Source organism: Elaeis guineensis, chromosome 9, assembly GCF_000442705.2.
Source record: "Elaeis guineensis isolate ETL-2024a chromosome 9, EG11, whole genome shotgun sequence".
NCBI lineage: Eukaryota > Viridiplantae > Streptophyta > Magnoliopsida > Arecales > Arecaceae > Elaeis > Elaeis guineensis.
This window is the reverse complement of record NC_026001.2, coordinates 20,488,036-20,513,213: the sequence shown is the minus strand read 5'-3', so window position 1 is coordinate 20,513,213 and position 25,178 is coordinate 20,488,036. Positions and strand designations below refer to the sequence as shown.

General features: G+C 33.6%; 2 protein-coding genes across 2 annotated transcripts; both read right to left on the bottom strand.

Moving 5' to 3' along the window:
• Positions 1-1,213: 1,213 nt before the first annotated feature.
• LOC105036569 (CBBY-like protein) lies at positions 1,214-14,698 on the bottom strand. Its single transcript, XM_073243111.1, is given in 10 exon segments — positions 1,214-1,517; positions 2,576-2,656; positions 4,567-4,613; positions 5,498-5,565; positions 5,568-5,592; positions 10,092-10,158; positions 13,108-13,266; positions 13,670-13,740; positions 14,204-14,463; positions 14,466-14,698. Coding segments are annotated over 10 exon segments (1,005 nt in total). The 5' UTR covers positions 14,566-14,698; the 3' UTR covers positions 1,214-1,390.
• Positions 14,699-16,533: 1,835 nt separating this feature from the next.
• LOC105051337 (regulator of G-protein signaling 1) lies at positions 16,534-17,757 on the bottom strand. Its single transcript, XM_010931711.2, is given in 10 exon segments — positions 16,534-16,605; positions 16,608-16,703; positions 16,792-16,907; positions 16,944-16,959; positions 17,200-17,318; positions 17,407-17,433; positions 17,436-17,574; positions 17,576-17,599; positions 17,601-17,639; positions 17,746-17,757. Coding segments are annotated over 10 exon segments (660 nt in total).
• Between the last annotated feature and the right edge of the window lie 7,421 nt (positions 17,758-25,178).

The window sequence follows — 25,178 nt, the reverse complement described above, 5'->3', positions numbered from 1 at the left end:
ATTAATGTGAAATTCTTGGACAAGGGAAATGTAAGCAAAGCAAGCCTTCTATAAAACCTATATGGTCAGTTGGCGCTTTGGGAGATTTACTTCATTGATCTCAGTTTAAGCTCATACAAGTGGGCAACTTTGGGAACTCTCCAAACATGTAAACAATATGAATGGTTAACATAATAACTTTAGATATAGGGACCTTGATTTCTTTGAAAAGCACAGGTAAACCGAAGGATCAGATGAAATGCAGTTCCAATTCTATATATTGGAAAGATTATGTTGCAGTAATTTGTAACTCAGCATTTGGAAACAATATATTTTCTGAATCAACTAACGGCACCTGGCCGCAAATTAATGATGATATGAATCTCAAGCAACCCTGTCTCAAAAGGAGTCCATAGGCCTCAGACAGGCAGGTACCATGACTGAGTTTGATGAATTCAAGTTCTAAAAGCCTCACGGTTTGGATCCTCCAATCATGAATCTAATACTCAGCACTATATTTTCTTGCTTATGCTGTGAAGAAGCTTGGTGCATTAATATGAGTCCCATAAAAGCCAACATTATCCCTCTTTTTATGTGAACCACTCTCTCCTTATTGAACACTCCACTGCATAGAAATGTAAGAAGAATTACGAGTGAATTAAGTTAAACAAATTAGCAAATATATTTGTAGATTGTAGTGATGATTGGAGAAATCTGCTGGAATGATTTTAGATTTGATACCATCTTGCCATGTAATCCAGACACCATTGCAACTAAGTTTATCCTTAGTAGTCCCAGCAAAGGAACAAACTAGATTGAACATAAAAAGAGCAGTCTGATCTCCTATGCAAAAGCTTTTACCGTCTGTAAGTATTTGTATTTGTAAAAGAGTGGTTTGCCATAGTCAATAAGTTGTATCTTCCAGCAAATCCAGAATGCCACTCGAAAAGGCTTGAGCTGTTGCCCAGGTGTCAGTCATGCAGACCTTTTTATCCTATCTAAGGTTGGAGATTCAAGCTCTTAATAAGGGTGTAAAGTTTTGAACTAAAGAACATATGCTGTCTCCAATTACTTACATATGGTTAGAAAAAGGATTTGACAAGAAGAATGCAGCATGACAAGTTGAATTTTTCGCTTCCATTCATTGAACAGATTGAACATGTAAGACCAGTTCAAAAAAAGTGGACCATATACATTTACAAAAAAAAAAAATGCCATTGAGAACACATAGGCATGCCTGCAATCTCAGTAAGCATTTGTTGCTAGCAACAGGAACTCATCTTTCCAATATTTCTTTCAATTTAATACAACAGTGATTACACAGAGCATGTTGACATTCTCATTTTTTATCTTTACAATGTGATGCAAAGACTAGTAACATGCTTGACAGACAAGCCTGAGAGATTTACATCTATGAGCTGACATATTGTTTTTGGAGGAGGTTAGCACAAAACATCAAGTCGAATTGAACCTCAGGAGGGTCTCCAATACAATCAAAGACTGCATCTGCTGTCACAAAGTCCTCCTCGGCAGTGTAACTATGAAAGAAACACGGTCATACATCTGACAAACAAAGGTTACATTATGTATGCATTCTATTTTAGACTCACATATCTATTTAGTTATGAAATGGAGGAGTAGGATTTATTTTTACCAAATATGTAAGCTATGTATGATGTTTGAGTGTATTATTTAACATTATTTTCACTATCTAGAACATCTAAAAGAAGAACATCTAATGTTTTAGTATCTATCTGATTATATTCAGATTGTTAAATGCTTAAGTTAAACAGCTTAATTATCTGCAACAGTTAATCCCTGACAGACCGTCCAGTTGACTGCTAAATTTCCAAATCTGTTGAAGATAAGACAGTTATTCTGCACCACGTAGGCTTCAGCTCCATCATTTTATATCGCTTGACCTAAGACTAGATTTCATACTTGAGCTGTTTATGAATGACCTAGTAAAAATTCTACTTCCTGTAAGAAATATTATAGAAACTTAACCACAACTCTTATAAGTGCATCATATAGTTCAAAACTTCAGATAGTTACTGTATCCAAGGAAAAAGAAAAAAGAAAGAAAGAGAGTTAAAAACTGCGGATGTTTCAGAACACCTCTAAAGCCAATTTCAATCAAGCATCATTCATGTAACAATGTAGCACCACATCCACATTCTAGTGTTGTAATGCATACATTGATAATAATATTCATCTTATTGCATGAATGAACATTGTAGACTGAATAAAATGTTTCAAGCATGGATACAGCATTATAATTGCCCTGTGGCTAACGTTCGGTACTAAATGATAAGCCCCATGCACTGATAGCTCAACAAATATACTCTTCTGAAGACAAGAAATTCCATCCAGGTATATTAAAGAATATATATTTATGGGTTCTCATTCTTTTTAAAACCTGAAATTTGTTATCTTTAGACTATATAACATGCTTTAGTTATATTATTTGTAAGTTATAAACTCCAGTTGAAAATCATAACTTCAAGAAACTAATTTCAACATTTAATGCTCAAAAATGACATATTGCTCATCATCTATGATATGAATCAAAATGTTGGTGAGAAAATATGCTTACCCACTCTTTGTTACTATGCACTTCATGCCAGCAGCTTTTGCTGCTGCAAGACCTATGGCACTGTCCTCTACCACAACACAACTGGAAAGCATGGAAAACAAAGATTAAAACAACAACTGCATTTGACGTTTGTTGCTTTCAAACATATAAAAGAAATAATGAAATTAGCCTGTGGATAATGTAAGATTAGCAATAGACTTGACTAGGACTAAAATGGAAATTTTGGAGTTCCACTGCAATACAGGAGGCCAAAAAGAAAAGTTGAAAGTATGACAATTTGTACTATACATTTTACAGTACCTTCTTGAAAATTCATGAAGGGGAAGAAGATTAACATATATACTATATATATATATATAGATGTACATATACATGTACACATATATATGTATGTAGATCTATATATATGTATATATGATGGAGGATCAGAAAATGAAAGTAGGCACGTTATAGTATTATAGATAAACATAGGTGCTGCCCATTCAGAAAGCCTCCTGACAGACCACTTACAAGCTTCTAGACAAAGCTTCATTCCTCCAACCAGAAAGCACACCCTTTCCACACTATAATTATGTAAATGTGGAGGCATTTGGAAAGGCCACTCACTTCTTTCACGAAGTAATTCCTCCCTCCATAGCCAATTTCAAAGAGGTCTTTAAAAAGGTCTTGGAACTACATTCCCCAGTGGAAGTTATGGTCTCTTTATTTGTGCTTTTAGGTTTTGTTAGCTATTAGCTATCGGATGAACAAAAATAGTCATGTCATCGTCTTAGAATTACATTTGTCATCCTTAGTCAATGTCACTTCTGCAATATACACTACTCAGGCACTCCAAAATTGATGAGTGTTTGGCCCTGTATTTTCTAGTACTGGATATCTTTCTCTCAGTTTCTTCATGACTCAGGTGCTTCGCTAACATTCTTTTTCTGTAGTGTTGCTCACACCATGCAATCTCCATCAGGATAAATTATTCTCCAATGTGCATGAAACTTCACCTCCCCTGATAGGTTGGCAAGTAGAGGTATAAATTTTACAAGTATTTGATTGTAAACATCAAATGATCATGATGCTGTTTCAGGATGTTTGTGGAGACATGATTGATCAGCCTAAGTGGGTGGTCTTGAGTTTGAGTAATAATAACTTTCAAGTAATTCAGGACCTATATGATCCATTTCATACCCGTCTGGTGCCACTGGTTTCTGCTCAATGAATCAGCCACCAACATTTGCCCATTCTACTTTAATTAATAGAAAGGAATCATCTAACCTCTGATAATGAGAAGGATCTCAGGAAACAAGATGGTAATTAGGAAAGTTGCCATCTAGAAACTACAATAATAGAATTTAGTTGAATATGGTGCAGAAAGGAGGATTTTAGTGTGCATGCTACAAGAAAGACGACCAGCTAACAGAAATGAGGACTGGAATAACAAATTAAAGCACAATTATGGGATAACTTTGATCGTTTAGAAAAATGACATTTAAAAATCAGAAAAAGGAAAAGGATTGTACGAATGAAAAATAAGCATCATAATGAATGGTGATTAAGATTTTGTACAGGATCAGGACCCAAAAAGAACCAATTTAACCCTGTGAGGATGGTTAACCAAGCTATCATAGTCAAGCAACTGAGAATTATTAAGAAAAGAAAAAAGATTCTACGCAAGGGCTTCAGCATGCTTAGAGAAAGCATGACAGAACCAATTTATGTTACTCTATGCATGTTAAGTAAAATAAACATGATAGATGAACTAATTAAATCTTTACACAGCAACAAGGGCAAGCGTGAGGGAGCAATGAGTAGGATGAGTACTCACAAAGAGATAGAATAATACTTTTCAATATATAGCATAATTGCAGTCATACTAAAATGGAGAATATACTTTACAGTGGAATTATAATTTCCAAAAATATCTAAAACTTTAATGCCTTTTATGAACTTGTGAAGCTTATATAGAGTGCATCTAGTCTCCATGTAATGTTAAGCAATACCTGGATGGCTCAACACCAAGAGTATTGGCTGCTAGAAGATAGATGGCCTGCACAAAGAGAGAGAACGATCAGCATCATAAACTTTTATTCAGAAAGATACAAAGTTATGCAAAAAGAAATTTGGGTAAATAACTGACAATAAGAAACTATCAGCAAGCACCCAACAAATACATGGAAAATACATCTGAGAAGCTACTAGTTTTACCCTCTTCCCTGTTACTTAAGTAGCTGGAACATGATTTTATTCATATTATGTAAAACAAATACCCAAAGATCCTTCCTGAGTTACACAGTAGAAAGGACATTGCATTGGATGAAATCAAATTGTAACTTTTTTGTTTTGGCAACTCTATGATACATCAACTATTCATGTGCAGTTGTTCAATATGGCATTCACTATGTTAGGTTCTCAATGTGTAGAATTGTGGATGAATAACAGTTGGCATAGAACTGAGAATAAAGTAGTATCATTGACCTTCATTTGCACCCTAATTTATAAGCCAAAACATCTAAGAAGGAAAATTCATTAAAGTGATAAATGACTTTGGAATCTATTTTGGATGTCATATGATCCTCGAGTCCAGAAAACTCTGTTGTAGGTCACTAAATAAACTGCTATCATGGAGGAAACCTTATATTACGCTGGATATCAGAATTAAAAAAGAAATGTTTAATAAGTTCATAGATTTTGAGCGGCTGTAGGAGCTAAATGAAAGAAAAGACTTCAATAATAGATAAATAAACATTCAATTAAATCCAAATCCACTGAATTGCCATTTTCACATTTGATCTTTATTCCATAAGACAAGTTAATAGAACCAAAAAATTAAGTTTAGTTAACCTTGAAAGCAGGGGAAAAAGAGGATAAAGATTTGGATTTTGGAATAAATAAAACAATATTCAGGAAACCCAGATAGAGGAAAATAGTTACCGGATCAGGCTTTTTACGAGGAACTACATCTCCTGCAAATATTGTTATCTTCTCTGCTCGTTCAGGCCTAAAAGGAAAGAAACTATAGCTGCAACCTGCATCCGACATATAATGGTCAAAATGTTTAAAACTTCCAGTGGTTAAAATTTTTAAAATTCAACAGGATATTGTGAAAAAAAAATTGTCCTAAGAATTTTTTTCCCAAGACTATATGGATTTGGGTAGAAAATGGAATGCCAATATCTGACTATTCATGCAACAGGTTTTAGTATAGACAAGGGAACATTATATATGAAGTTACAATAACAGATTCTAAAGAGTAAAGATACTAATACAGAAGTGGCTACCAAAGAACATCAATAGCATCCCCCAAACTCGACAATTCTGTGGAGCATCCTTGGTAAATAAGGTTCAGCCTCGTTGATTTATTCTAGTTTGACTGTTACAAATTAGAGAACCTTCTGAATCAATTCTTTTTGTATTCTCTCTTATGAACTCTTAGTACATGATATTAGCAATTTAGGAAGCTTAGATACAAGAAATAGCAGCCAAATTGTTCCTCAGAGACCAAAGCCTATTAACAGAAAAAATGAACAAAATAGAAACACTTCAGCTATTACAAAAGAAGAGAAGGAGGAGGAGCAAAGTACCAGTTTAATATGTGGACCACTGAGTTTCCCTCATCTGAAGTGGCAAACAAAGTAAAGATAGCACCATTATTGCTTACCTAACTTACTTTACCTAGTTTGGCAAGTGAGTCAGCTGAGTAATTTGTTTTGCAAAACTAGAACTAGAAGGGATTGATTTGACAAGGGTTACCACTAGGATCTGCAGAATTGGACCCAATGGACATCGTATCCACATTCATACACATATAGATAAGGCGTGGATCCATATACAGATTCAAAAACCATATAAAATATTCAAGGTATGGAACTGATTTTTGTGAAACCAACCTGGACTGAAATTTCAGTCTGGACCCAATAGTTCACACAGTGTTTAATGTACAATTTTACTCTTACTCCTTCATGTTTCTTATAAGATTATCCATGATACTTTGAAACTGTCACCAGTGAATTGTTTTGACAACATACAGGAAAGTGAGCTTACCAAATAACAGTACACACTTGAAATTGAAACAATCAGTGCCCAAATGCAAACCTGATTATCTTTCTCTTTCAGTGTCCAGTGCCAACTAAGCATGCTTTCTTATGCACGAACTAGATCCCTCCAAATCATTTTCAAAACTCTTCATAAGAATGTTTCACCCTAACTTAATATGCCATTCTTCCATTGTGTTACACATCTCCTTATGAGTTTAGGCTGTGTTGCTTTACTGGGTTATCAAACATGTTCTTACGTCATGTTGCTAAGTGAGACACAAATCGAAAGTGCTTTGCTTGAGATAAATGCATGTTTAGGAAGCCAGCATGTCATCTACTAATAGGGTGAAATTCAAGTCAGCTAGAAATTGGAAGCAAGTAGGATGTATGGCTTTGAGATTTTTGCATGACAAAATTATGGCAGAAAGCTGTTACTAGGTTAGGAAATGGTGATGCATCTGTTGTGCAAAAATCACAGAGCCATTAATGGTAAAGTCCTGTTCAAGTAGAAACTTGTTCCCATTGCATAGCAAACTTAAAACTGCACCCATTCCACAGCTATAGGATTTATTTTTTAAAAAAAAATGGTAGAAATGATTGAATTTAGAACATCTCCCTAGTGCACACAAGAAAACAGAGCCAACTACTGTATCCAAGCTCCATTTATCACATCATTCAGTGAACAGGAGTTGGGAATAACGTGACTGTTTGGGCATCCGAAGCTCTCTTGGGGACAATATATTACATCAATCTAACTTGTGCATATTTTCTCGGAGGATTGGCATGAGGGGGGTCCTTGAATTGACATCAGGGTCTAAAGACATGTACAACATGAACAAAATTAAGAATCTTAGTATAGGAAGAATGCAGACCACAGGTGGACCACGAGTGACCAATTTATTGAGTCATTACCTTCTTCAAATCCCGTCGCTCGAAATCCCTTATCTTGTTTAGCTGTCCTTTCTCCTTAATATCATTAGTTTGTCAGGTCATGATCCAAGGGATGTTTAGCCCAAAATCTAGCAGTAACAGCTCCTTCACCACCGTTGCCTTAAAGGAGAACTAGCGTGGAATTGGTCAGTTGTCGACGCTACTTCAGGATTCAAGCCTTATCACCATGGTTGTTTCAAGGTTCAGGTAAAGAAAGAAGAGAAAGGGAAAAGGGAAGAAGAAAAAAGAAGGACAAGGGTAAAGAAAGGGGTTATCCTAAGGCTAAGAGATTTACAATTCCTCATAACATCTGTGACATTGACAATGACAAGCCTAATAGATGACTTGCTCTCAGCATCTGAATAGCTATGGTCACAAAGATGAGAACCTCAAGACAGAACAGAGGGTTCTTGATGGGGTGAATTTTTGGGCTGAGCTGTTTGCAAGCATCAAGAGAATATAAAACACATTCTAGTATGGCGCCTTGCTCAGTTGCTTGCAAGTAATGGCTGGGTGGGTCGACCATCCTGGTCTTAAAATGTTAACTAGTACTAAACAGGTTAACTTCATGTATCTTCATTCTTTTCATTAGACTGACAAATTTAATTTTGTTTACAAGGGGTTTCCATATCATAAATATGTAAATTTGATTGTATGAAATGAAATTCATGTTTTCGAAGTGTTCATCCAACCTTAGCTCCTAGTTAGGACTGATAACTATCTTAGAAGCTCACATATTTAGCTTCACTCCAATGCTAATATGATAAACTAACAAGATGTTGATAAATATCTCAATTTTGAATCTGTCAACATGGTTCATGTACATCTCCAAAACATACAAAATAAAGGGGATATATTCTACAAAAACAATATAGAATGCAGAACCGACATGTGCATGCCATTATAATTGTGGGCATCTTTGTACTTGTTGGCCTAAACACACCAACACTGTAGGCTACTTGCTAACTTTGTATAGAAAAAGTAAAGCATTGTAAATACATGAATGAATGCTTTCACGTTGTTTGTACTCTTAAATGCGTGTGCTCATATGAAAGAAACATAATGTAGCATTTTGGCATCAATTTACCACAACAAATTACAGTTCCATGCCCAATCTAGCCTGTAATGCAATGCCATTTGATCCTCCACAATTCTAGATCATTGCATGCTTACAGGGCATTTAATGCAGCAATGTGTAACTTATCGGCGGCTTGCATCTTTCCAGCATCGAGTATGTTAACCTACTACAATATATTTTCACTTATAAGTGCCTTTGGATTCAATTATACACATTGAAGTCAGATATCATTTGGAAGACCTATTACAGATTAAAAGAAGATATGGGATATGGCTGTAGCTCCTAGAATTAAAATCTTTGGTGGAAAGTGAATTGGGGCCGGCTACCATGTAAAGAGGTTCTGGTTGCTAGAAATCTGCAGCATATAGATTCAAGTAGCGACTTCTGTGTATGAACCAAGGAAGATATCAACCACTGTCTGGTTATATGTCCTGCAGACAGTTGGACTTTTCAAATATCAATCATTCGTGCAGCATTGATTGATCTTTGTGCTTCCATGTGGGCAGAGAGACTATTGTCATGTAGATGGATTTGTGCTCGAAATAAGGTGCCAGGAAAAACAATAAAAATATCAACCATGCTTCTGCTTGCAGCGGACTTTATGAAGTTTTGTCGAAAGATGCGAAAAATAACAGCAGTGGGGTGTCGGCAGCTCTGTAAGTCCATCTAAAACACCATCTTTGTCGGTTTCTTGGACACATCCTCCCTGTGAAAGGTTAAGGTGAACTTCGATGCTTCTCGGAGAGATGGTCAGGCAGGAGGTGGTTTTATAATTAGGAATCATGCAGGATATGTATTATTTGCTGGAGCAAGAAGAATTGTTGCATGTTCGGTCCTTGAAGCGAACTTTGGGCAGCTTGGGAAGGATTGATAATGGCAGCTACGTATTTAAATTTCACAAGGATTTGGTTGGATGGAGATTCAACAACAGTCATCCATTGAATCACAAAGTAGCTTAGAAAAGTTTCAGCTTCTACAGTTGGCATTCATCCTCTTCTATCAGTTATTGTTCAAATAGCTGCATCCTTGGAATCTTTCTTGGCAACCCATGCTTTTGGAGGCAAATCAGCTGGCGGACTCTCTAGCAAGTCTTCAACAAAATTCAGACTTTCATTCTTTGTCATCCATGCCCATTTACATGAAGATGCAGGTGTTAGCGGATTCATCAGCAGTTGGTTTTCTTAGACTTTAGCATGTTATCCTTTTCCTTTTGTTTGTCGCTTTGTCTTTATTTTGTTTTCTCAGTTCAATTCTTGATCTGGGTCTTCTAGACCCCCATATGTACCAAAAAAAAAAAAAAAAGAAGCAAGCATAGTGATAAACTGTAAACTCTGTAAATTAAGATATAACATACCAGGCTACAAGCAATGAGTCTTTAAAAGTAAACAGAGTTACTAGTTGGTAGACTATAATTATTCCACAAATTTATTTTCCTGAGCAAAATAATATGGCACATGTAACTGTGGAACCTGATAATTCATACCGCCTTCTCATTAGAAGTGCTGCACACTGCAACTTTTACTCCTTTTCCCAGAGCCTCATCAATCAGCCTAAACAATTACATAAGTTTAAATTATCTAAAAAATCTAGTGGTCAAATGAATAACATATTGTAGGAAACCCATAGACTTTAACATGCATTACCACAAGAAATTGAATATCTTTTTTCACTTTTTCTTTGTTTTCCGAAAATAATGACAGAAGCAACATGTATTAGAATTATCAAATACTTCGAAAATAACACCACCAAGATTTGAATTCAGAACGCTCATCCAGATAGAGGGATGCAATCACTAAGCTGAAGCCAACTTGTAGACCAATTAATTGGTGAATTCCATGGCATGGTTTCAATATAACTTTGATTTTAGAAAGCCTTGTGTTAGCTTATATTTTGGCAAAAAATAGAGAGCAGTTATAACTCTAATAAATATACCAATATGAGTTTTTTTTTTTCTAAAAAAAAAACTCAAACTTCCATAGGTAAAGTTTTTTTATCATGCAAAACAGAATTATTCTCCGCAAATTTAGCTTCACTAACAAATATCAGCATTAAAACAGGATTTTTTGTATAAACTTTATAAAAGCATACTTTAGCCCAAAAATCTGAGCAAACATCAACAAAATGGCCTTGCAACAATAAAAAACAAACCAAAACAAAGTTTGTGGTGCCCATGCAGAAGTTTTTTAAATGCTGCTACTAGTGGGCTGGCTAGCGGCCAGCATAGACATGCTATGCCATGCTAAAATTTAAAAAACAGAAAAAATGTAGTACCTTTTAGTAGACATTTTTTAACAAACAAATTAATAGATGTCTTGCGTGCCCATTTCAGGTGCCGATACTAGACCAGCATGGTAAGTACCGAACAACATGGACTGACACAGACTAGCACTTGAAAGCTAGCCCACACATCATTTTTTTCCCTTCTTTTAAAAATTGGTCAGAGCTTGTTTATGCATTATTCATTGAAACAGCAAATGGAACAGGGCCAGATGTTTTATTTTTATTATTATCATAAGCTCAGGTAATAATTTGTGGCTGCTGTAGAAAAAGCAAGTGTTTGCTGCAATCATTCAGAAAGAAAGGATGAGGAATGGAAATGTTGATGAGGAATTATTCAAACACTTTTGGAAGACCACAAAGCCAGCAATCACATCATGTCAAGTACTCATTGCTCACTAGAGTACATCTATAACCAAGGAAGGGCCCATAACTCACGAGACATCCAAAAGATGTAGATCACATAGTTTAAATAACCAAGCCACCCAGGCACCAACTTAGTGGATCCAATAACAAAGATGCCCTCATAAGCATAATCACTAACAAAACTATTTACACATCCTTGGGCATTATGAGATCTAAACCACAGGATATACATAACATGTGCATGTGCACCTATAGTTGTAGGTATACATACATATTAATACACAGAGAGAGAGAGAGGAGAGAGAGGAGAGAAATAGATACATGGTATTTGGTATCAAATGCTACTGAAATCAAATAGTAGCCATTTCAAATGAAAATCAAAATCATTGACCATGATCTACAATCTCTAAGTTGTCTAGAAACCATAAATCATTGGTTTATAGGTCTCTATTGACAAATCAAATGATGAAATGAACATTTTAACAATATGACACCATGCTTTGATTTGATTTATAGTTTAAAAGCATCCAGATCATTTTGATTTTTGTTTTTATGTGCTCTAATATATTTCCATCAAGATCAGTAGTTTGAATTTCAAATAATATTAGCCTATGAGGTAATTTATCTCAATAACTGCATTGCAATCATCCATTTTGCATCTGCTTGATGTATGGGTAAGAGACATTGAAGATGCTTTATTTTAAGTTTCCAGGAATTTAACCATTGTATATCATGATCAACTCTATAAAGTTTCATTTTGAAAGATTACTGTTGAATTTGTGTTATAGTATTTGAAGCAACAAATTATCGACAGCCTGGTATAACCAGCAGAAGACCAACATAAATGTATGACTTCTCAAGGGCAGACATCAAAGATATGATGCTTTGACTTCATGAATCACTGACCATAGTACTTTCACCTTTTAATGAATGAATTCTACTTTGTAATGCTTTCACTGTTCATGATATATTGGCCTGTATGCAGTTTTCTAGTTGCATAAAAATCTCCATTGGACCTTTAATGGGAAAAATTATACCATTAGGTATTTAGAGTTCAAATCCTTTATCTGCTGCATTTAAACTTGCAATTAAACTTTGTTGTAGTGTTTTTGCTTCCTCAAAGTTTGGATATTACTCACATGAAAAGTAGACAGTAGCCTGCAGCCGCCCACATTTCAATTGGTAAACATGCCCGATCAGCATTGGGTGACATTTTTCCTAGGTAGTTACTCTAAACTGGAACATCTCTTAAATGTTGAAGAATACAAACTACAATATAAAATGAGGGTACCTAGCTTTTATAATTGGCTAATAACACTGCCATACCATCAGATGAAAAACTAGGCACATAATTGTGGTTTAATTTAAACTTCAAGTAAACCTTCCCAACATTGTCATATCATTTAATTCTACCCCAAATCCTGTTTTTAGTTTTCCATCAGGATCCACCAGGGCATAGATTGGTTTTCTTTGGAACATCCTCTTTATTGACGACATATTCTCCAATATTTTCCTTAATACAGGCTGATGTCTTCTTTGGAACTGGATATCTCAGCATCAAGGAATGACCTGGGCTTACTGAGGAAGCATATGCTTCACAAGTAGTAATATAAATATATGATGTCATTATGATATGGTCATAGTAACTTGTATTTAAAATCATAAGTTCAGGGTTTTAAATGGCATTATCATCCTGAGAGGATTTGGGCTTCCAACGACAATATGTTACAATTATGTTCTTAAAGAATTCCAGACATATTAAAAACTAACGCAGTACACCATGTGAGATGATGGATCAAAAACTGCACCAGATATCAATTAAGTTTTATTTGATTGGAAGCTTGAAAATGTCTGACCTTGCAACACCAGGTCGGAGAGGAAGCAGCTTCTTCTCAATAAGGGCCATGAACAATTCTGTTTTCCTTTTGTGAAGAGAAGCTACAAAATCTTTTCTTTCTTCTTCTGACTTTGGTGCTTTATCTGGCCAACCCACCTTGTTGAAATATGCTGTCATTCTAAAAAACCATGGAACATCATTCAATAGTCAGCAATCATATACTTAGAAATAAAAAATTAAGCACAAACCTGGAAAAACATCTCCAAATTAACAAATTTTTATATAATATTTTATTTATGAATAATATTATATTACAAAGAAAATGAACAAAAATCAACTAAATCAATACATACTTCAAAACAGAAGAATTAGATGCCATATATTTTCTAGTTACATTTCATTTTGGCATAATGGTCACATGGAAGTCCCAATATGTCCTTCACCAAAGTTGTTATAGTCCTGATGCATATCAGCAAAGTAGTTAACTACGATCATTCCTTCATTCAAACCATCATTGGTGGCTTAATGCACAACCTGGCATAAACTTAAAATCAAGATTTTCAAAATGTAAGAGCTTTTACCTCTCCTTTCCACCACCAATCTTGAGCAATTCACCATATAGCTCCACATCCCAGCTAACACCCAATTCCCTCTGTAATTGTGCATTAAAAAAAAAAAATCTTCATTTTCTTGAAAAGAAAAAAAAAAAAAAAAAAACTCTATGTGTATAGTCGAACAGACCACAGAAACTCCACAGTCAATGTCCAATTTGAAAGACTGATATCAAGGGTTCCATACTTCTTTCAATACATGCTTGAACTACAGCTCAAGTCAAAGAAAATCATTCGGTTGGAAACGAAAAATTTGTCATGACCAAACATTTACAATTGATTGCGAAACAAGATTAATCTGACTGCGCAAAATGTGAACTTTTGCCACTATACAAAGAGGCTCTACGGCTACTAAATGACTCAAACGCTCAAAATGACCATTCACTGGGCTAATCACAATACAGTAAGCCCAAAACATGTATCAGCAAACTAATTCAAATCAAAACCTTTATTGGCATATAAGCATCGAATTCCCAAGCTAAACCAGAAATTACAGCATCAAACCTCGGCAAAGGTCTCGTTGAAGGAGATCCGGTGGCCATCCTTCTCCGTGTCAACAAGCACGCCATCGCAGTCGAACAGCAGAGCTGCCGGAAGCGGCGGAGTCGAAGAAGAAGAAGACGATGATGATGATGATGAAGAGGAAAACGAACAGACCACGCCTTGCCGGCGACTGCGAGGAATCGCTCCACCTACCAACCTCCCCCATTCTAAAGAGGAGGAAGGACGGAAGGGTGGCGTCCTTCTGCCATGGAATTGGGGAGTGGAACAGGAGTAATTCTCGAAAGCAACGGAGAAGAAGAGAGGCTTTTCTTCGATAAAATAATTACGCAGGAAGAAGCCGGAGAAGCAGCAGTCGCGGCCATTGGCGACTGGGCTTTTCTTTTTCTCTCTCTCTCTCCTTTTTTTGGCCTTTTTGGCCTGGATATTGCGTGGACGAAGCAGGGCGGTTATGTTCGATCTTTGCGCGATAACCGGAAAGGTAGGCTTATCCGGGAACCCGCCACAAATATGGGTTGTGAGTCTTGCACCGCATCCCCACGCCTATCTGCCTCGCCTTGTGAATGGATTGGGGGAGAACGGCTTCACTTTCTCCATTCTCACTCTTTCTTTTTAATTTAATATTATTTTTGCTTCTATTTGTAAAAATAAAAATTTGTATCCCGAGATTTATGTTCAATATCAAACTGTATTTTCAACTACATTTATATGACAATGTAATGATAATGATCCAAAATCATTACCTTATAAACACCAAATGCAAACATGTTTCTATGTATATATATATATATATATATATGTGTGTGTGTGTGTGTGTGTGTGTGTGTGTGGACATATAAAGAATTTATAGTATTAAAAATAGTTAATAATAAAAATAACATAGTATGTGTGTGTACATAACTGTTTAATGATACACTATCATGTTTGATGTTTAATTTTAAATATTTTTTAAAAACTTTAAAATAGTAAATAATTTTTGTTTATAAGTTCAAGTGATTTTGTGCATGCATAGTATAAATATTTTATCTTATAATTTTTTTTTATTAATAAAAATATAGAAACTATTTTTTCATAATCAAATATAATATGTGCTAAAAAGTTGTATCCTTATGGCTCTTAATGGATCATATATGTAGTCTCAGCCAACAATTTATAACAAGACAAACCCAATGAATCTTAGTTTGAGCAAATGAATCGGTACAGTACATAATAGATATATGGTCATTCAAAGTAATTTCTTATTTTATTCTTGCTAACTAAATACAACATAGGATAGAGATTTAAGCATGTAATACTTTGCCAGCCCTTATGCACTAGCAAACATGCTCGAGTTAAAAACTACATACTATTTCAATTTATTTTGTATATATATATTTTTTATAAGATTAGAACTCCACCTCATTGATGCAAATGATGAGCCAACCATCAAGCTTATCGCAAATTAAGGCCAAAAAAATGAATGGTTGCCATATCAATTGGTTCATTATAGTAGAATGGGCTTACCAATCAACTTCTCACTAATCAGTATCACGCTTTTTATAGTCACATGCACTTATCATTTGCATCAATAACGTGGACTTCAATGGTGTGGCATCATCGTGAGCATTCAAAAAGATGATGTCTTCTTACCCCACAGGCATGACATGCTGCATTCATAGGGCAAGATCTTTTGGGAACACTCAGTTATATTTCTTTTGATTTATGCATGCTCATCGTCACTCCTTTTTCTATTGGTAGTATCATATTTAATATTATTTTTAGATTTGCATCCCATAGGGAGAGAGTAAAATTCTTGTTGCCACACCATCTAATGTCATCAAAGGGTGATGAATTCCCAAATAGCTTACATAAATAACTTAATAATAGTTTGTATACTAATATAGAAGTAAACCATGTTCCTTTTTCTATCTTATTCACAACAATCCATGAACAAGAATAGTGATTGGTGCATTATAAGTTACACATGATTTTTGCATCATTACTTTGCTATTGGTATAGCTTAATATTATACCTAGTTAGATATAAACCCTAGCAAAACAAAGAGAAGGGCCATCTATATGACATGGAAGATACTCTCTTGGGCCAAAGCTTTAATGAGACCAAGGGTTACACACCATATGCAAATGTGATGCCAAAATTCACAAGTTACTCGATATAATCTTTTTTACTTCACTATAGAGTCTTCAATAGAGTTTATATAATGGTAGTATTCTCCCAACTATTAACATAATTTTTTACTAAAAACATATACAAACAAAACTTATTGAAATTTTGAGGACAAGATAAGATGACACTAGTTTCAAAAGAAACTATGCTTGCCCTCAATTTGCACATCACATTTGCATCTCGAGATACATTTTAAATTGATTGTTAGTACACCACACACAATTTAGTCTTAGAGAGAGAGATCCCATACCTCTGGCTCAAAATTATCAGGTTGTTTTAGATTTTCTTCTTTGAACTTCACAAAGTGCATAGATGACCGGTGATCTTTCAACAAATTCTTTAGAAAATAAAGATCAACAGTCTTATAGTTGCTGAAAGGGGTAACAACTAGTAATATCAAATAATTTATTTACAAATAACCTTACCATTTTCATCAGTAGCATCATCTCATTTACTGTATCGTTGAAGAGATTAGAGTGAGCAAGATCCAAGATGCTTAGTATTTTTTGATGGATCCTGTCAGATACATTTATTTTTATTTCTGTACTTAAAATATGAATCGAATAATCTTAACTACTAGATTTGGTAAAAATCTAATATTAAAATAAAGTTCACAAAACTTATGAGACAATCATAGCATTCGCTAGCACTCTGGATAAAAGCTAGTATGACAATCGGGCATAGTTAGCCCCACTCTACTCATTATTCATTTATTTATTCTAACTTTCGAACATCAAAATAAAGATTAATATAAAATATGGATGGTTTGTAATATAATAGATGCTACAATAACTTATAATGATGACATCAGAAGAATAGCATATCCTAACAACGTACTTCTCAGTGATGTGCCTTTCCATGAAAATTCTTCTTATAGGATCATCAAGAGGTATCTTGCCAAGCTCATATACTTCTTCAAAGAAATGGATATTCTTGCCAGCAAAACAACTATTTATCAAATGAAGAATGACAATAAATTTTATGATCTCCACTTTGATGGTATAGGTAGCACAAAAAATATGAATAAAAAAATAGTATCTCTGTGAAGTCCATGAAAGATTGACTATTTTATCCAGTTACAATTTATCCATAAGTTGATTGAGATCTAGATCTACTGCAGTTGTTACCTATATTAATAATCCACAGTCTGGTATCCCCAAAGCTTGGCTCATAGTTACAAACTCTATGGATTCTCTTTTTTTTTGATCTTATTTGAGACAGCAAAGGTTGAGAAAACAAACATTGAAAAGAAAACTAGCACAAGCACACTTGCCTATGAGGAAAAGGCAACAAATATAAGACATGCTATCTTATATAGGTAATAGCCTTTGATTGCATTTAAATAGAAATCGAAGAGAATTTGTGCAATTGAGTAGTACAGGTTGCATCATCGGCTGGATACGAAATACACACGATCATAGAACTCAATATGCAATTATAGTTCTTGATGATCAATTATTAATCCAGTTGAGATAGCAGCAGTAATATTGCCACTAGGCTTCCACCAAACCAAATTCCAATTGCAATAGAGACTAAGCATAATTTAGAAAGAAGAAGGTTTGTATAATTTAATTATGATAAGAGGACATCATTTCTCTCCAATCCGATGTCTTGATAATCTAACAAATTCTTTGATCTAATGCAGCTGGCATCAAAGTTACAAAATGAAGAAGAGTATGCTATAAACAATATAAAATATAGGAAATTGGCCATATGCCGCTTAAGATGGTCAGAACATGGTTAGCTTCAAAAAATGATTACCAGCTCATTGGTGATATTAGTAACTTAGTTTATATAATGATTTAACATGACTAGTGATGTAGCTAGTAGATACAGACTCGACATTAGGAAAGTCTTGATATTGATGTTGTGAGTGCTTATTTGATAACTATCTTTGTAGATCTATTGGATGACTTGTTTAAGAAGTATAATTTGCAAGCTTTTGATTTCATTCTGAGGATCTTTGTTTCTCATCCAGATGAGTCTTTTTTCTTGAGCTTCCTAATTTGTCAACTTATTATCTTCGAGAATGCATGGTCTTGTGATGTTAATAATGTGGAGACACCCTCATAAAATAAAATTTTTTGACTTCTATAGTTGAGAACAAACAAAAAGAGAAGGAAGACACACATACCCCTCAACTTTTTCTTATCAGAATTTATCACTCTTATGATAAGCTATCTTTATTTCTAATTACCCTTGAAAAATTATTCACAGAGCATTGACTTTCTTTTAAAAAATTTATCGCAATCAGCAAGTGTTCGATTCTTATTCAAGTAGTTCTCCATAATGAGTTAGTGTCAAATGCTATATGATCATTCTGGAAGCTTCTAAACATGAAAGGAATAGTAACTGAAGTCTTTAGTTTAAGATTTTAAATTTAGTCTAAAAACCTGATTCTATCCTACATTACTTTGCAAACAAAATTTTTTCTTATTAGTATACAAAATCGACCTTAATCCTTTTGAAGCTTTGGTGTGTATGGTCCTTCAATTTTTTTAAATTCAATAAGTTAATGTAAAGAAGATTAGTCTCAACATTTGATGTTAGTCCCCTATGATAAAAATTCTTCCATCATATAGATTTCTGACAAGAGATTAAACTCAGACGTCTTTCCTCCTAAATGCCCATCAAACTAGAATCATGATATTAGACAATTTGACTTATTTAAGTCAATAAAGATCATAAAATAGATGATTTCTTTTTCTTCAAAACTTTCCATCATTTGCCTAAGAAAAAAAAAATAAAAACTATCAGAAAATCAAGATGGTGGTCTGAGTTATCAATATTTCTTAATATTTTGTACCACAATCCTCTCACATAACCTCCAAATATAGCTCATGAATTTCAATTCATGATAATTGATAAAATTTTGTATATCATTTTTGCTTTTATTAATTTTTATCATTCTCCAACCAATTACATTTTCCTTACCTTCGAGATCCAAATAAATAAGCTAATTTACTAAATTTTTCTAATCTATTGTTATTTTATGTAGGGTTAATCCCTATTCTATTTTCATTTTTTATCAAACTCATAACTACTCTGAATATCTTAATTTAAAAAAAATTATAACCAATCATTTTTGTTATGAATAGAGGTATTAGGATTTTATGCAATTGAATTAGATAGTTGTTTAACAAAAAATGAGATTCGAACTTCAAAGAATATATTGTTGTTCTCTTTTGGTATGATTCTACGATAATGGTGTGACACATTTAAATTATAGGTGCGAGATGTAGATTTTGGAGTGATTTGTTGATCCCTATGCTTTGAATTTATAATTTTCTCATCTTCTACATTTGAATTTGTTATGTTTTTCTTTATGATTTTATCTCTTATTGAGTTTTTTTTTCAGACTTTCTTTTGTGACTCACTTTTTTCTCTTACATAGTTTCTGTTTTATAGCAGGTCTCTATTTTATAGCATCCAGCCTACTCTCTAAGGTCAGTAAACAGGCCACTAGATCTTATCATAGATTAGATCCAACAAGTCCTAAAATAAGATTTAATGATCAACATCTAACAAATCAATTTTTTTGACATTTGAACCTATTCTTATGATATATTACTTTAGTTAAAAATTTGATCTACAAAAAGTAACTACATGTTAGGGATTGTTTAGCTCTTGCTGAATCCCTGTCACTCTATCCATTTGGCTATAAAAGTGAGCTTGCAGGAAGTAACTCCCGAAGGAGAAGCCACTACGAGCTCACTCCTATCCATTTCATGTGTGCTGTTGTGCATATATTCTTACTTTGATTGTGAAGAATGGATTGAAGACAATGAAGGATATTATTGATAGGATCTAGAAGGCTATTAAATTTATAAAATCATCTTAAACAAGGATGAAAATATGGTTTGCCAATACCTCAATCCCATCTATTAATATGCAATTTGATAATTTTGATACTGCAAAAGACGTTTGGGACTTTTTAGCAACATGATATGTTTCTTCTAATTTTGCTCATTAATATCAACTTATGAGTGATTTACTGCATATGAGACAATAACTAAGATAATTCATTATAGATTTTATATTTAAATATCTTTTATCTAGGACTAGTTAGCCCTCTTGAGTCAAAATTATCCAATTCTGAAGATATTCTCCTATTCAATAATTATCACGATTCTATTTGACTTACTCAATTTTTGATAGCACTCGAAGATGACTTTGAGCCAGTTAGGGCATCTATCTTGTATTGAACTCTTTTACCATCTATCAATACCATTTTTGTAGAATTGAAATATGAAAAAATATGCCTCTGTAATATGCATTTTTAGAAGCAAGACAGTATTTTAGTCATGACTTTCTTAGTACATAATAGAAAATTAGGCAACTCTACTAAAATAGATTGTTCGAATACTTGACGTGCTAACAAATCTAACTATTTCTATGCTTATTGTTATACTCCAGGGCATATTATTGATTTTTATAAAAATTTCAATAAATCTAACTCTTCTCAGCATAATACTGCAATTACTGATTTTTTTGAAGATTCTCTATCTACTTCAAGTCCATCTATCGAGCATAGGTCAGAGTATACTCTATTTGATTCTCTCACTATATCTAATCTTGAGGTACTCATTTCATAAATTCTATTTCGTACTAACACTTAATCATCTTCTACCTCTCAGTAATCTTAGACAATACTTTCTGATTTATTGATTCAGCTTGTTTTAACCATATGACCCCTAATCCCACATATTTTTTTACTGTCTTTTGTTTCTAATGGACCTACTATTCGTACTGATGATGGTTCAACCACATCCGCCACAAGTTTAAGATCCATTTCTATTAGAAATTTTTCTTTTTCTGATGTCTATTATACTTCCAAACTTCTCTTAAACTTGTTTTTTGTTGGATAACTTTGTGAATGTAGGTTTGATTTGTATTTTTCTTTTTATGATTGTACCATATAGGATCTACAAATAGGATGGGTTATTAGGATAAGCCATAAAATTGGATGGATGTTTGAACTCTCATTACTTCATGTGTCAAGTTATTCCTTCTCTATAGCCTTTATAGCTCATTTATACTTTTAGAATGTGAAACTCTTATTTAGGTCATGTGTCTTTATCTTATTTATAGTCTTTATTTCTAGTGATCAATTAGGATCTATTATTTCTAAAAAAATTGATTGTGTTGGGTGTCAACTTAGAAAACAACATGCATTGCCTTTTAATAAAAATAAATCCATTGTATTAGCACCTTTTGACTTAGTTTACTCTGATACAGGGGGACCAACCCCTATTCTTACTATAAGTGGCTCTCGTTACTTAATAATTTTTATTGATAATTTTTTTCATTATACTTAGATTTATTTAATGAGACATAGATCTGTGCTTTATGATATTTATCAAGAATTTGCAAAATGATTCATATCCAATTTTCTAAAACTATCAAAATTTTTCGATCTAATAATATACAAGAATATAAGTCGGAGCCTATGCTTGCCTTTCTTAGAAGTGAAAGAACTTGCTCTCATTTTTTATGTTCTGGCACCTTCCAACAAAATAATCACGTCGAGCATAAACTTAGACATATGCTTGATACCACTAGAACTTTATCCATTTCTGTTTCAGCTCCAGATCAATTTTGAAGGAGACTATTTTGACTGTAATCTATATTATAAATTATATTCCCTCATTGATCATTCATAATCAGTCCCCATATGAGAGTCTATATGGTTCAAGTTCTGATTACTCTCATCTAAAAATTTTTGGTTGTGCTTGTTTTACTTTGCTTCAATCTTATGAACATACCAAACTTGATACTCGATCTCATCTTTGTTGTTTTCTCGAGTATGGGATCAAACAAAGGGATATAGGTGCTATGATCCAATATCTAAACATCTTAAGATTGTGTGTCATATGATTTTTTGGGAAAACATAAATCATTTACATTTCTTTCCAAGTTGCACATAAATGCTTCTCATTTATCTTTTTTCATCGACTCTATTTTTTTCTAAGTATGTTATAAATGATGAAGAGATATCTGCTCCTTCTACTGTCTTGATCAACCCTTTCGCATTCGAATAATTAGTAGATCATGTTGACATTCTTGATTCACAAGCCATGTCTCATCATTTCACTTGAGTAAGATCCCTGGCTCTCATATTTTAATGATTATCATTGTTATTTTGCATTAGCTACTTTACATGAGCCTTGATCATACCATGAGGCCTCTTTTGATCCTCTTTGATGGAAAGCTATGATTGATGAGCTTGATACTCTTATTAAAACTCACATATAGGATCTAGTTGAGTTGCCTCCTGATAAATTTATGGTGGGATGCAAATGGGTATACAAGATCAAAATTCGATCAGATGATAAAGTTAAGCATTATAAGGCACATCTAGTGGCAAAAAATTTTATCTAAAAATATGAAATTGATTATGAGGAGACCTTTATTCATATTACCAAATTAACATCAGTTCGCTCTTTCTTAGTTGTCGTTTCTATTAGAAAATTATCTCTCTTTTAGATGGATGTTAAAAACTCTTTTTCAGTGATGATGTAGAAGAAGAGGTTTACACGCAATCTCCTCCCAGGTATCCTCATCCTTTTAACATAATTTATCGATTACGTCCAGCATTGTATGGCTGTAAATAGGCTTCCTATGCTTGGTTTGCAAAGTTTAGCTCCATCATTGCTCATTTTGGCTTTATTACTAATGCTTATGACTGGGCATTTTTTACTTGCAAGATTTCGAATGGCCTCATTTTGCTTCTACTTTATGTGGATGATATGATCATTATTGGAGATGATACTGGAGGTATTTATGATTTAAAGCATTCTCTCAGTCAATTGTTTGAGATGAAAGACTTAAGTTCTCTTAATTATTTTCTGGGTTTTGAAGTCTCAATATCTGATGATGGACTTTACTCTCACAAGTCAAGTATACTTCTGATTTTCTTGCTCAAGCAGGGTTGATCGATAACAAAATAGTTGATACTCCTATCAAGAATAATGCCAAACTCTTTGCTATGGAAGGAGAGCTACTAACTGATCTTATTCTTCATCGATAGTTGGTGGTAGCTTAGTTTATCTTACTACTATTTGACTAAATATTTTTTATGCAGTATATTTGGTGAGTCAGTTTTTATCTACACTCCCTCCACACATTATGCAGCGATGACCCGTATCTTATGGTACATAAATGGGATAATATTTTATGGCTTATATTTTTTATCTTAGTCGGTCCTTGAACTACATACTTTTTCTGATACTGATTGGATAGGTGATCTAATTGATTGTCGATCAACAACTAAACTATTTCTTGCTTGAAGATTCACTTATTTCTTGGAGAAGTAAGAAATAAACGATAGTTGTTCGATCAAGTACTAAAGCTGAATATTGTGCTCTTGCGGATACCATTGCTGAACAAATATGATTGCATTGGTTATTACAAGCCATCAGTGTTTCGTGTCTACTCCTACTCCATTATATTATGACAATCAAAGTGCAATCCAGATAGCTCATAATGATATTTTGTATGAACGAACTAAACATATTAAGATTAATTATCACTTTGTATGCCAGCATCTACTTCATAGAACTTTATATCTTCACTCTATTTCTTCTATAGATCAACTTGATGATATTTCCAACAAAACTCATCTTCAGGCTGTTTTTATCTCCTAACATTCAAACTCAAAATTGATGACTCAAGCTTGCTTTCAATCATCAATCTTGAGTTTAAGGAGGAATGTAGATATTATTATGAGGTGTCAATATCATGATTATTATAATTGCATGACTATAGTAATTCCAGGATCAGAATACTATGACTATTATGGTCCCATGACTATAGAAATTCTAGGGCTAGACTTACCATATTTAATTGATTGTAATTATTAGAAACAACTATGTAGTTACTATATTTGTTTGAATACAATTGTATAGCTATCGTAATCACCTTTCTACTTTAGTGTATATATAGGGTTGTATTCATATGATTGAGACGAGAGAAATATAATATAATCTTTTTCATTTTGAAGTACATCCAATTAAGTTGACAATGCTTGTCTTTTTTTACTAAATCAAATATGTAATGTAGCTTGAATTTGTCATAAATCTTAATATTAAAAAAAAAAATGAACAACAATATCCGGATCCTATATTTTAATTAAAATAAGGACCAACACTTTGTATATGTATGTCTAATTTTGTTGTAGTAGTTGCATGATGCTGCTAAATTACTCACAAGTAATTCATTCTATGAACCGAGAAACAGTAGTGCATAATCCTCAAGCTATCATTTAGTTTCTCAATAATAAAATAAAATATAAAGTATTTAAACTTTTCTAGCACCTACTACAAGTGATATTTTATTTTAATATTTTTTTTGATTGATTACGGTATTAACAAGAATTAGGAGAAAAATTGAAATTTTTTTAGGAGCTCTATATGGACATCATTGGTTTCATTATGGAAAGAGTAGAAGAAATTATACCCTACATCATCCGCATCATCATCGTGGTGTATAATATCAATTATCTTGTTTCATTCTTTCTGGATTACATTCATCATGTATTTATCTCAGATTTCCCTTCCTCTCATCTTATCTTAAATTATTTCTGCAGTCATCTGATGTGATGAGCACAATGCAGGGTATAATTCCTTGAGTACAGAAAACAAAGGCAATAGATTTTTTTTTTTCTGGGAAAGAAAGATAATAGATTTTTTTTTTTTTTTTTTTTGAGAAAGGAAGACAATAGAACTTTTGAGAACGAGGAAGAAGCAAAGACGAGGAGCGGGTGCAGGACCACACAATTACTTGATCGAAAATAATAAAAACCAATGGTATG